The 13949-nt window shown below is 41.6% G+C and overlaps 1 protein-coding gene across 1 annotated transcript; it reads left to right on the top strand.

Moving 5' to 3' along the window:
* Positions 1 to 219: 219 nt before the first annotated feature.
* On the top strand, positions 220 to 13136 carry ldb1b (LIM-domain binding 1b). Its single transcript, XM_029503309.1, has 11 exons — positions 220 to 364; positions 5800 to 5902; positions 6665 to 6709; positions 7006 to 7081; positions 7179 to 7281; positions 7413 to 7585; positions 8169 to 8291; positions 8378 to 8461; positions 9431 to 9554; positions 9642 to 9790; positions 10941 to 13136. Exons 1-11 carry the CDS (start codon positions 331 to 333, stop codon positions 11169 to 11171), a joined length of 1245 nt encoding a protein of 414 aa, XP_029359169.1. The 5' UTR covers positions 220 to 330; the 3' UTR covers positions 11172 to 13136.
* The last annotated feature ends 813 nt before the right edge of the window (positions 13137 to 13949 follow it).

A 13949-nucleotide genomic window follows, 5' to 3' on the forward strand; every position in this document is an offset into this window, starting at 1 on the left:
AGGGGAGGGAGACTGGGACGGCTGTTATCACAACTGTGGCAGATGTGTGTGCTGCTCAGTTTCCTGTTGACTAGTGAGTGGAAGTGGCATGCTGCACACATTTGCACATGTGCACGAAAACAAGCATGCACGCTCACATTAACCAATACTTGCACAGAGCATGCACAGACACTCAGCACACACACATATAGTGTAGACGCCCCCCCCCGTGCCCCTGAGCCTGACGTCTGGACATGGGAGATATCAGAGAGAGGGAGAGGCGTGAAACAGAGACCTACCCTGTGAGTTAGACCAGTGTATAACTGTGAAAGTTCATTTGTAGGTGACAAAATGGCAATGTCAGAGCAGCTGGAAACTAAAGAAGGTAAGTTTGACCGGCTGGTCTTTTCCTTTTTGGCTCTCTCAGAGCTGATAGATCAACAAAAGCCCAGGGGTCAAAATGTTGTACCTTTTATTTTGTGCCTTTCTTGAGAAAGTGCAAATTTGGTACATTCCTTCTTTTACTGACTTTAAATTAAACAAGGTGAATTAAACAAGTTTCACTTGTAAGTTTAAGTGTAAGCTTAGTGAAAACCTCACAGTTTATTCAGCCAGTGCATGCTCAAGCTTTAATCAAGTATTGTACATGGATTTATGGCTTTAGGTGTGAATGTGTGACTGGAAATGGGGAAATGAGGGAAGCTGGTGAAGTGAAGGTGAGGTAGTGGTGTGTGTGTGTGTGTGTGTGTGTGTGTGTGTGTGTGTGTGTCTGAGAGAGAGAGCCTCACTGGTTGGGGTGCTGGTTGAAGATAAGGCCTTCCCTATGCCTGAAAGCAAAAGAGACGGTGTGTGTAAGCCATTCCAGCCTTATCCCGACACACCTCCCACCCCCACCCCCTCTCCATCACCCCTTCACACACACATTTTCACATACGCACAAGCACAAGGGATTAACCCAGTCATGTACCATTTCAATGGATGAGCTTTGGAGACGCGCGCATGCAAACACACACACATTTAGGATTAACCCTTGTGTGTCCACTTCCATGGATGATTCTTAGACTCTCTCCGTTTGTGGCAACATTGACTGCTTGTGTTGCCATGGCTACAGGGGCCAGTGAATGTAAGATAGGCAAATCCACATAAGTCACCCACAACAGACACTCTAAGCTACTACTGACTACACCTCCCCCTGGTACTAGACACACAAAGATGTTGCCAAAAGACTGACAGCAGCGTTGTGAGCTGTGAAGTGCTCATGCCACAGGCTAACCATGGTCAAACCAATATCCATATATTCAGCCTGAGCATCTTTGTCGCTCGGGTGAGAGACAGTCCTTGGAGCGGCTTATCCTCTCTACATGTCTAGCTTTAAGAGACCCTGCACTTCACCATCCTCCAGATTTCACCCATCAGAGTTTCAAAAGAGGTTCACATTTGAGTTGCCATCTTCATTTTGCACTTGTGAGAGAGTTGCGAGTTCTGCTCAGAGAACACATATCCAGACAGAAAACATTCACCAATATGTCAGCACAAAAGAGCACTATCTGTTACACAAATTACAAAAGTACAAGACCCAATGGATGATACTATTATTACTATTGTTATTAATATTGCTAGTAATAATAACAACAATAAATGCATTAATAATAATCATAACAATATCATCATTTTCTATTATTATTCTTTTGATAATTTCTTTTTGTGATAAGGGTTTCTTTGCTTTTGGTAAAATATTAAATATACATATAAATAGTAAATAAAAAACTGTTAGAAACATTACTTTATTGCACAACAACTACTGAAACTGTTTCTTGAAATGCACCTGGGACCAAAGCATTTTCTACAAGCTAAAATTATCTGACCACTGTTTCAAATAATGACTCATACTTCTGAGTAGGAACAGGACTTGAGTATTGAGTAGTATAAACCTTTTAGGTATGAATTCTCCTAAAACCAAAATAAAATTATTAGCATTCTGCTCCATACAAACCCTCTGGGAAAGCAATTTAACTATTTCCAGAGAGTAACTGACAAGTTACTGGCAGCTTAGTGAGTGAATAAATCATTAATAAAACATTGTGTTTTCACTGCTTGTGTACATGGGCAGTGTAGAAATCAAAACCATTGTAATGCCGGTTACTTTAACATCTTTCAATGATCAGAAGGCCCCTCGGCGTTTGAGAGGAAAGATTTTTTCAGTGAAGTGAAAGACAACTAAAATGTTTAAACTGTGTTGATTCCTTTCCTTTTGAGGAAATACTATGGAATACACACACACACATAAACTTATATACATATGTTTGTGTGTGTGTGTGAAAAATGTCTAGCCTAATACTTCTGTGCTTGTTCTTTTTATATCTCAACTTTGGCCATATGGGTGAGTCCTCACTGGCTGTGATCTGAATATCTGATTATAATTTGAGGCGATTTAAGCAGATTTAGAGGCCTGTGGGATTCTCCTTTTGATTTAGTGCTTCCTGTATGTGTGTGTGTGTGTGTGTGGGCAGGGGGGAAAAGGCAGCATTTCCCAGTGATGGATGGATTTACTTACCTTGGAGACAATTCAGTATACAAACTCAGTGACACAATTAAATGGCGACAAGCCAGTAAAGTGAATTTATAAGATCTTAATCCAACATGTCTGACCGGGCTGCTGTCTGTGCATCAGTCTGCATCAACCTCTGGGATATTTCACATGTGACCTGGGTCTCGGCCGTCTCTGTCTCAGCTCAGTTGTCTGTAGAAAGCTGTTGTGCTCTAATTAAGGTGAAGATGAGAAACACTGTTTCCGTACACGTTTCCAACCGGCTGTATTAGGCCAATTCTCATCTGTGTCAGTTAGAGGGAAAGGATGGATGCAGAGAGGAAGAGGAGGAAAATAATAATAGAAAAAAAAAAATGCTTACCAGACAACCTTTATGAGCAGTTGTGCATTAGTGGGGGAGGAGGAGGGGGGAGGAGGGGGGAGGCTGGCGGTGCTGGGCAGAGGAGAGAGGAGCAAATGCATTGCGGAGGGAGAGGAGGAGGAGGGCCTACAGCTATTGTTCATGTCCTCCCGTGAACAAAGGGCTCATCGGGGTCCGTATGTAAACCCACAGCAGGCTTCAGCCCACTGACAAGGCCTCATGCGGGACAAAACATAACCGATCGACTCCCCCGATTTTAGGCCTTATTCCGCGCCAGCCTCTGGATTTGAGGAGATTTTTTTATTGATCCTATTTAGAGGGACGTATTGTGTTGGTACGTCGCGTCCAGCCAGCCGCCGTCCAGCGGGCCTATCGGTTTTTACGCACGGAGCGTACACACGGTCTCTCATCACGGATCTGTAAACATCAATTTTCTGATTGGACTTCTTTTCAGGTAAAGGGTCGCTTTCTGCCCCCCTCCTCCGCCTCCTCAGCACACACATACACGCTTTTACTGCAATGTCTGGCTGCCGAAAGCGAGTAAATGTGTTTGACGAGCTGTGCTGGTTGTGATTTGTCGCCTTATTTCGATGCTTTCTCGCTGAAAGGGGATTTAACGCTGAGGCGTTAGCAGGTGGGCTAACAGCGGCTAACAGCGGCTAACTGGGGACTGACTGTCCGGGCTTGCTAGCGTTAGCCTGTCCTGTCCTGTCCTGTGCTGTCTTGTCTCCCAGGCCTGCGGGGCAGGACAGGACACACTCAGTGTTTGGGTGGCTGGACGCCTCGATGCCCGTTATAATGTAATGTTTCTGTTCGGGGGATGTGTCGCCTGATAAACCCAGAGCTGGCTTTTGTTTGGAGCCGAAGCTCTGGAGGTGTTGTACGTTTCAGCCAAGCTAAAGGCTACATGTTAGCATCAGGCGCTTTCTAATTGCCTTTGTAAGCAGACAACTCCGTGCTAAATGCACTTCGGCTGCCGAAGTTGTGACCTACGTTGATATTTGAAGCTCATATTAAGGGAAGTTTCATTAAAGCACTCCGGATTCAAGACGTTTTTGTTCAATGTTTGCTAACACTGCTTTATGCCTCAATTTAACCCAGCCTACATCCCGGTTGGATAGTTGCATGTCCCCCTGAGCCATCATGGTGGTAGTCTGAAGTGGCAGATGTCCAAAACCACCACAGGTTATTCTCTTTTAAAGGGACTTGGCCATGTTGGATGGATTTTAGCTCCGGGGTTGGTCTGGATTCAAGTGTGATTCTCGTCCCATCATTCAACATCTGAGATGAGATTTGCTCTGCAGGTTGGTCGACGGCGAGTGAAGTCAGGAGGAGATGTATATGTGTAATGTGTGTATGTTTATGGCTTATAAGAGAGTGGACCAGGACTCCCAGAGGAGGAAGTGGCGTCCAGCTGATGTGATTTTGACTGCCTGTCATTAACCACTAACAGTAGAGGAGAGGAGCTAATGGAGCTCTCAACAACTAATGGACACATAACCATCGATTATTTATTTATTTATCAACCCCATTTGTTTGCCTCCGGTGATGCATCCAGCCCATAGCATAGTTCTGCTGCTGGCCCACACAGTAAACAACTTGTTTTTGCCCAAAGTCGGACACACACATACGTTTTGTGGCTTTTATTTTGTTTCCATGTTACAGATCCAAAGCCTGTTTGGGTCATCTGTGCTCTTCGTTGATAACATCGTTTCTTCACTCATTTATTCTAGGTGTGTGAGAGTTATAATAGGACACGGGGCTGCTGTTGAACACACAGTGGGAACCAAGTAGAATAGCAACCGGTGGGGATCTAACTTTTATCATTGAAGAGAGGATTCATTTTAAATGGACACAAGCATAGAATAGTATATATGATGGTTTTTGCAGACAACAAAAGTCAGTGTGTTGCCAGTCTCTCAGTAGTATATCAAAGTAGACTGTTTTGCTTTTTGTTCAGTTGCACACCTGAAATATGTCACATCACTCATTTGTTTCACATCACAACCCCCCCCCACCTCAACATCATCCCATTAATATTATTAAAGCCCATTTCACCCTCTGTATCTTGAGATATAGTTATCTATAATACACATAGACAAAGATATGTTTAATATGCAGAAACAAGACGGAACAACATAAATGAGGTGGAGCTTCACCATGGAGACGGCAGGGGTCATGACCTAGAGGCCGCTACGCTTGGATGGCCTTTATGGCAGAGCTGGGCAATTAGAGTACACCAAGAGCTGGATCTGTGTGTGTGTGAGAGAGATTCATCAGTTTTTTAGTGTGTGTATGTGAGGGGACTCAGTGCAGGTCCTTCTGTCTGGCTTTAGATACTTGTGAGGATTGTAGCAGTGGTGCACTGGTTACAGGACCATTCTTCCTCATCATGTTTATTTTTTTTTTCTTCTTTTAAATCCATGTAACAATATGAGTGCATTGGAGATGGCCTGTTCATGAGTGCAGCCAACTGGAACTGGGCCAATTTAGCCATATTAGGATGCATGTGCCTCATGATAGACCAATTTTTGCAATTGTCATTCTAAAAGTGAAGAACATTTAAAGTACCTCGATAGTTTCAAAGGGTGTAGCAACTTCTCAAACATCACATTCTTTCTCTGTACCTCTTTATGGTTTGGGGTTTTAATCGGTCTCTTTGCAAGCAATGGCATCATTAAATGGCCCATAGTGTCAGTTACTGAATTTTTTTGACAGATACTTACTGACGTTATTTCCAGATAGTCGTCATGTCATGTCAGCTATAATTGTTACAGGGTTCACAGTTTTGTGTTTTTGCCATCTGAAATACCTAATAATTACAGCTTTTAAATAACCTCTCAAGCGATAATTTTGAAATAAAACATTCAAGTAATGGTCCATCTAATATTTTCCCTCACCTCTCTTCCAGGCTGTTCCTCCAAGTCATTCAAGCTGTACTCCCCCAAGGAGCCCCCCAACGGTAGCACTTTCCCCCCTTTCCACCCCGGCACCATGCTGGACAGAGACGTGGGGTGAGTTTTCTGTGTGCATCTTATGTGTGTTTTTATAACATACCATTGTTACGTAGCTCTAGGAAGACAGCCTGAATATCACATGTTCAGTTCCTGCACTGAAAACCGAATCAGCCTGGCAGCTGACCAATCTACAAGTAGTAAAGGCTTCAGAGGACAGAGTCCATGAGCTGTGCTGTATTGTGAATTTGAATTGAAATTGAATAGAGCGTGACTATTTGTTCAGGAGCTTCACAAATGTAGTTAAAGTAGAGTTTGACTTTTAACAACAGATGTTTTATCAGTTACAGACCCTGGGTAAAGAAAAGGTGCAGCCAGTGTGGTACTAGATATTTCTTAACTGGTGATCCTTTGGTAAGGACACAACCAGCCACTCTTGTGTCAGTAGGTGAAATATTGAGCTTGTAGCACGTGTAATTTCGGTCCAATGCCATTACCACCACCCATTATCCAGGTAAATGGCTGTTGAGCTAGAGGCTAAAATTGATCGGACTTGACTTGGCTCAGTAAGGTTAGGGATAGTGCCTGTGTGGAGTTGTGTGCTGTATTTCACAGCTTGTCTTTTTGCAGTTAGCGAATCAGCTGGAGTTGATGTATGTGTATTTGGGAAGTGTTGTTATTTACTGTCTGCTTGTATCATCTAATTTGTGCCATGTTTGGCATCCATCCCAGGGTCGTAAAGACAGACTAGCTGATGGAGGAGCATTGCATATTAGCAGTATAGCTTAATGTAATTAATTTCTCTGTGTCTTGTTTTTCCAGTCCCACCCCAATGTATCCTCCCACATACCTGGAGCCAGGAATAGGGTAAGACTGCATTATTTTTCATTATCTCCAGCTGATGTAGAAATGGCAACAATCAAGTATAGATAAGGTGGTTGGAAGCTATTTTCTTATCTCTTATCATTAGAGCCTTTGCATTAAGTCTCTCAGCTGGGTTGGGAAACAGCTAAAAGTAAAGTAACCATGAGTGTTTTGCTGTTAGAGGGATCAGGATGTTTTCATTAGTTTGCTCAAGACGTTTACAATACCACATACTAAATGTTTTTAATTCATGTCCTGCTTTTGTTTTGTACTCTTTCTGGCTTTCTCTCCTCATCTAGGAGGCACACACCATATGGCAACCAGACAGACTACAGAATATTTGAACTTAATAAACGACTACAGAATTGGACAGAGGTTCGTAGGGACCCACAACTGCATATTTTCTGCACATACAAAAACGATCCAGACCTGTTGTTGATAACTTAATATATACCTCCTCCTGCCCTTCTAGGAGTGCGATAATCTTTGGTGGGATGCATTTACTACAGAGTTCTTTGAAGATGATGCCATGTTGACCATTACTTTCTGTCTGGAGGACGGACCCAAACGTTACAGTAAGAAATTAAATTGTAGAACATGTCATTGCTTTAGACCTGTTGTCATAAATTGACTAAATGTGAATAATGTATCAGAGCTTTACCTTATTTTTCTCATGTCGTCTATCCCTTTTTACTCTTATCGCCAGCAATTGGCCGAACGTTGATTCCTCGATACTTCCGGAGTATATTTGAGGGCGGCGCCACTGAGCTCTACTATGTGCTTAAACATCCCAAGGAGTCCTTCCACAATAACTTTGTGTCCCTTGACTGTGATCAGTGCACCATGGTCACCCAGAATGGAAAGCCCATGTTTACACAGGTGTGTAACGACAAAACTAACTACAGCCTCCATAACACAGTAAAAGCAAAGTAGAAATTAACTCTTTTCTATTGCTTTGTGTTGCTCTGTTGTTTGACCTGTATTGTTTTGTACATGCTGTGTTTAAAAAAAAAAAATAAAAAAAAATCCCCCTGTATTGTATGGACGGTATTAAATAAATCTCAGTTGTGAGTCCAAAAAATAGGAGTGAGTACTTTGAAAACTTGTACATGGGATTGTTAAGTTTTAGCGACACAGTGCACACCGGCAACACCTCATGGGCTCCAATAGGATGGTTCTGATTATTTTTTTTTGTCCCACTTTCTTTAATAAAAAGTGAGCAAAGTGAGCTTTTGTCTGAAACAATCTGCCCAAAAAAGTTGATATCACAGATGACTCATAAAAATGGTTGCCAACTTGTTTGTAGCTTGCAAGCAGGTCATCTTCTAATTCTTAAAATGATTCTTTGTAATATAAAAGCTTTGTTGTTAAACTCATAAGTTCTGCATAAAAAGCTTTGTACAGTGGTAAAGCCTTCCTGTTTGCTGCTCTATACTGACCTCAGTCCCCTGAACTGCTTTAGGTGTGTGTAGAGGGGCGCTTGTACCTGGAGTTCATGTTTGACGACATGATGAGGATAAAGACGTGGCACTTCAGCATCAGACAACATCGTGAACTCATCCCCCGCAGTATACTGGCCATGCATGTGAGTGAAACCACACACGATTCATACTGTGTGTGCAGGTGAATGTTCAGGGATTTCGTTTTTACTGTTTTCTATTGATACTCCAGGCCCAGGACCCACAAATGCTGGACCAGTTGTCCAAAAACATAACAAGATGTGGCCTGTCGAACTCCACCCTTAACTACCTCCGAGTAAGTCACGCACAAATGCAAGAATTTTTATTTTAGAATGAGGTGTGTCTTGAATGTTTGTTGTCATCTAGCAGTTTCCTTTCCTCAGTTGACGTAATTTAAAGCCTTGGCTTTGTAAACAAATGTTATAGAGGCGGGGCAGAGTTTTCTTTTGGCAGGTATTTCAGACGCAGACGCACAACGGGATTGTAAATAAGAATGACCTACTGCTTCCACCAATCTTCATATTTCTGCATGAAGGTTATGCTTGTATGAAAGATGCTCCAAGAGAATCCAAATCGTGGACTTCTTGTATTTGGATAATTGCCATGTTGCTTGTATATAATGATCACACACAGACAGAGCAAAGGTTGGAGTGAAAGTACAGGTTCAGTGTTCAGGTTCAGGTTCACAAACCATGTTGGCAAATCTAGAAATGTGATTTAATGTAACAGCTTTGGTTTATTTACTCTCAAAATCCTACAGTTGCTCTATGACCTCTGCCCGACCGTCCAAATGATACAGGCTCTTTGACACCTATTAATGTTTCACCCCACATTGCTTTTCTTGCTGGCTTTGAGAAGCTGTGGCCAACAGTTAACTGCTTGGGGACAAAAAAAACCCCAGAACAAACATGTTGCTTCAATATTTACAATGTCTGATTCGTAAAGAAAACAATGCGTTTATACATTTTGGGCAGTCGGGTGCTCACCAGATATTGGCTGTCCAAAGACACTGCCTGTTCACCAGAACCAATTCAAATCCATAAAAGGAGAATGCCTGCTCTGGAGTATAGCTGCGCAGTGAAAACACTGGGATGTGTTTTAGTACCTTTTGACTTTTTTATGAGCAGTTCTGAGTCCAGCGGTGGTGTAATTTGTGCTGAACACCAGCTGATAATTACGGTACTCAATTAACTGGAGCATCTGTAATGATCTTTAAAAATGTGTTAATCTTTGTCTTATTGTCTTTGTGTGTTGCCTCCACCAGCTGTGTGTGATTCTTGAGCCCATGCAGGAGCTTATGTCCAGACACAAGACATACAGCCTCAGCCCCAGAGACTGCCTCAAGACTTGCCTCTTCCAGAAATGGCAGAGGATGGTGGCACCACCAGGTAAGTCAACAACACCAGTCATAAACTGTTTTGTTTTTTTTTTAAATAACAACATGTTCCGTAGCTGAATGTCTTTCTTTCTTTTAGCTGAGCCATCCAGACAGGCCCCCAATAAACGGCGGAAGCGCAAAATGTCAGGTGGCAGCACTATCAGTGCAGGAGGAGGGACTAATAACAACAACAACAACAAAAAGAAGAGTCCTGGCAGCGGCTTTCCTCTTTCCAGCCAAGTTCCAGTGAGTACACTGCCATCTTGTGTCAACACTCTGTTATTATGCCTACACTCATTGATTCATTGACAGAAATTCACACGATGCAATGAAACTGTTGAACTTTAGATCGAATGAATAATATTGACACACAATGCTGGATAGAATGCGGGGTGTCAATCCAGTGCAGTTTTTTGTCTGACCTATGGAATTGTTGGAACTGGAGCCATTGCAGCTCACAAAAACAGAAGCAGTGTTTGTGTGTAAACAATACCTGCCTCTGGTTGTCTTACCATGAAATCCTACTCTACTTTAGCCAATCATCATTACTTATGCGGTTGTCACCTAAAGGAAAAAAAAATTCCAGTGTAGGGTGAGAATGGGCGCAGGAGAGGGGATTTTCAAAACAGGTGTAGGCAGGAACATGATGCAGCATGAAGTTCATGGAGATAAAAAAAAAAACAAAACAAAAACAAACACTTTTGCAGCTCCTGTAGCTGACTGTCTGAGAGCCAAGTCGGCACCTTCAATGAGTTGCTTCACTTCACACTTCGTAATGTGCCACATTTAATTGTCGGCAACGGTATGGGTGTTGTAACGATGGAAATAGTAATTAGTCAGATGACCCGTTACTGAAAAAAAAAAAAAACAATAACACCATTATTTCCATCACTGCTACTATTTATGTATACTAGTAGTCAATGCTAAAAGGCACTTCAACATTTGAAACAGTTTCTCTTTTAATTTTTATACACATTTTATGCTATGGTGTAAGTAGTAGGCAAGTCTACTAAGTGTTGTATTTGTTAACTGTTAACTTAAAGTGTTATTCAGTACCAGAATTGGAACTTTTTCTGACAAGCAAAATAAATCATTTTGGAAGAAAAAAATATGTCTCTTTATGCACAAAACGTGTATCGTATCGTGGGCTACCTGTACCACTGCACCCCTGATATACAACCTGTCAGGTTAAGTGAAAGGATAGTTATTAATATTGACAGTAAGTAGATCATAGATGATCACGGGTTAATCATCACTTGCAGCCATTCAGAAAATTGAGCTTACTTGATGCCAGTCAAAGTGTTAAAAGTGATTTAGGGATTAATGGAGCTTTTACCATGATGATTTAGTCAGTCAATTTTTTTAATTGTTCTGCTGCTATATTGCATCTCTGCAGGATGTGATGGTGGTGGGAGAACCTACTCTGATGGGAGGGGAGTTCGGCGACGAGGATGAGCGTCTGATCACGCGGCTGGAAAACACACAGTTTGATGCAGCCAATGGCATCGATGATGAGGACAGCTTCAACAACTCTCCAGCGCTGGGCTCCAACTCACCCTGGAACAACAAGGCCCCATCCAGCCAGGAGAGCAAGAGTGACAACCCCACCTCACAGGCATCGCAGTAGAGCCCAGAGCCCCACAACCTCAACAAAAACCCCAGTCTGTCACTCCTCAGCCCTAACCCCATCCCAACAACCATGAGTGCAACAGCGATGGCCCATCATCTTCCCACCGACCGAGACATCACTGTTGTGCCCAGACTCATCACACCCAGGTAGCCCGAGAGAGCTCAGTCAGTCCTCAGACAGTTTCACTGTGCCAGAGGAAGTCTTACAAGGTGTCAGTGTTTAGACACGGGTCCCACCTCTGTCTCCCTTTTCCTCACGTCTTACACAAAATGGCCCATCTACTCTCACTAATTTTCAGTTTTGGACAGTAACTAGGTAGATGTGACCAAGCAGGAGCGCTGACTTGATCTAGGGGAGAACTGTGCACACTGAATCATCCACACTGAAGTTTACATGTAGGAAGGGGCAGGGTGGAGGGATGATCGCAGCGGGGCTTTGAAATGGTGGCGAGTTGCTTAGGGACGACTTGTCCACCCGTCCTCTGAACATGGTTCTCACTTCTGGTCTGCTGTCAATGCACAATGCCGCTCTGAATAGTTGATCATAGAGTATATGTGTGTGAGTACGAGTGTGTGTGGGTGTGCATGTGTGTCTGTGTGAGGAGAGAAAAGAAGCAGTGTGAGCTTATTGTGGCTTTGCTAAAGCAGACAGACCAGAATTTAGAGTCAGTCTTCAAAACCATTGAAATTCAGACACTAGCAGGAGAGTTGAAATGTGGCACTAGGGAAACGTCTCTCTCAGACACACACACTCACACACACACACACACACACACACACACACAAATGAACATAATGATTGAAGGATTTTGAGTTCCGCAGTGCCCGAGCCATCTCTGATTAGACTACAGTGAATGCAGTCTTTCAAACAGAGAGCATCTATGAAACACACATGCACATACACACAGTTACACATTTTAAGAGTTTTTATACAGTATATATTTCCCTAGAATGTTTTTTAATTTGTATTAAACGCCTTCATTTCAATTGTTACTTTTTTATTTTCTACCAATACTGAAAAGCTACAGACCAAGGAGCAACACAGGACTTTTATCCCTCCCCCCTCTAAAATATATTGTTTTTATCTTTTATGTTTATAAAAGAGAAATAATTTAGTGTGGATGTTTTTATTTTGTCTTTTTGGTCCTTTTTTGGAGATTTGAATTTTTGTGTATTTGTGCTTGTATATTTAAGGTAGTAGCAAAGTTCTGTCTGACTGTAATAAAATGTATTCTTACTTAGATTTACCTAAAGCCATCCTGATCTAATGTAAAGAAACAAAAATAGGAAAAAGGAGAAAAAACACTCATGAACCCACCCCCTCTATCTTCCCACCTCCCCCCTTTCCTCTTCCCTCTTTTTTAAAACTTGTGTAAATTAAATTACAAAATACCCGAGGGTACATTGGCACCATGGAAAGATGATTTTTCTTTTTCAGTTGATTTTTTTTTTCCCTTCTCTTATTTATTTTGGCAGATATTCGCTCATGTTTTTCATTGATACTGGAACAGACTTTTCACTTACCATTCATCCCAATTTTGTGAACTACGACTTTGAGCTTGATGTCAAGTGAATGTGCTCACTGAATTTTAGTTAACCAGTGAGGTTGAGATTTTTTTTTTTTTTTTTTACTTTTTGTTTAAATTGATCTCCATTTGTGTGATCTCTGTCAAAAGAGTGAAGTCATACACACATCTTCTGAAACCAGCTTAACATTAAGTTCAGTCGGCATATTTGGTAGCACTCTGAGTCTGTAAAGTCTAACTAAAATAGCTGAAGCTCTGTTATCGTTTTGTACATTTCCATTTTGATTCCAGCGACAGTTATAATTGAGTTTGAATGGTGACTTGTACCTTCTCCAAACCTTGTAGAAAAATCATTGTTTGATATATATTTTTTGATTTGGTTAGTTTCTGCCCTTGATAATTAATGTATGGTACCAATAAAAAGATACATTTTCACTTTAAAATATTCTGTGTAGTTGTTTTCATTGTTAAAAATGGGAGAAATATTAGAGGATGTTGCTTATAAGTGGTTTTTGTCGTTTACAGAATGCCAAGTGGGTGACTAAAAACACAATTTTTCCAGTGTTTCCTGATAGGTTCAGTGAGTTAGTGAAGGAAATGGGCAGGTTGAGCTGTTTATTTATCTCAGACTGGAAAAGCCTTTGATTTGCTTCAGCTGAGTTTTAGAAGATGTTTTCGCAACAGATTGAAGACTGTGGACGAGTTTCACACCACTTCCGATGAAATAACTTCAAGAAGGAATATCTTTATTAACCCAAAGTTGTTTCAATGTCAACATCTGTCCCTGGAGACAGGTGTGAAAAATGTGAAGCTGTCATTTAAGTAGTGGAAATAAGTGGTGGCTTTGTCAGGTGTGCGACAATGTCCGAGCACGAGAGACACCGTGTTTACACAAAACATGAGACTCATTTCTCCTTTAAATGCAGCCAGCATTAATAACAATTTGACTTAAATTTCACTTAAATTGTGTTTCCGCACTCACTTTTACGTTGATTGCAATCAAGCTGTAAAATTTATTCCTTTATGATGAAAACTTCAAATTGGACTTTGTTGAGCAAATAATAAATGAGCTTTACGTCAAAATGATGAATATTCACATACATATTGCTCATGACAGGAGTATTAAAATGTACTGTCTTGGGGGGAAATGACACACAAATAAGACACTGATGTCACAGTGAAAAATGAGAGTTATGAGACGTGGAACCATCTTTAAATTGTCCAGTAGGGGACTGAAGGCTGTAAAAGAC

This window comes from Echeneis naucrates, chromosome 1, assembly GCF_900963305.1.
Source record: "Echeneis naucrates chromosome 1, fEcheNa1.1, whole genome shotgun sequence".
In the NCBI taxonomy this organism is placed as follows: Eukaryota; Metazoa; Chordata; class Actinopteri; order Carangiformes; family Echeneidae; genus Echeneis; species Echeneis naucrates.

Bases quoted from the DNA above. Each gene is read 5' to 3' on its own strand.
- ldb1b (XM_029503309.1), top strand. From the start codon at position 331: ATGGCAATGTCAGAGCAGCTGGAAACTAAAGAAG. The intron at 7,282-7,412 runs GTAAGAAATTAA...TCTTATCGCCAG, and splicing joins GGACGGACCCAAACGTTACA to CAATTGGCCGAACGTTGATT. The intron at 9,791-10,940 runs GTGAGTACACTG...GCATCTCTGCAG, and splicing joins CTCTTTCCAGCCAAGTTCCA to GATGTGATGGTGGTGGGAGA.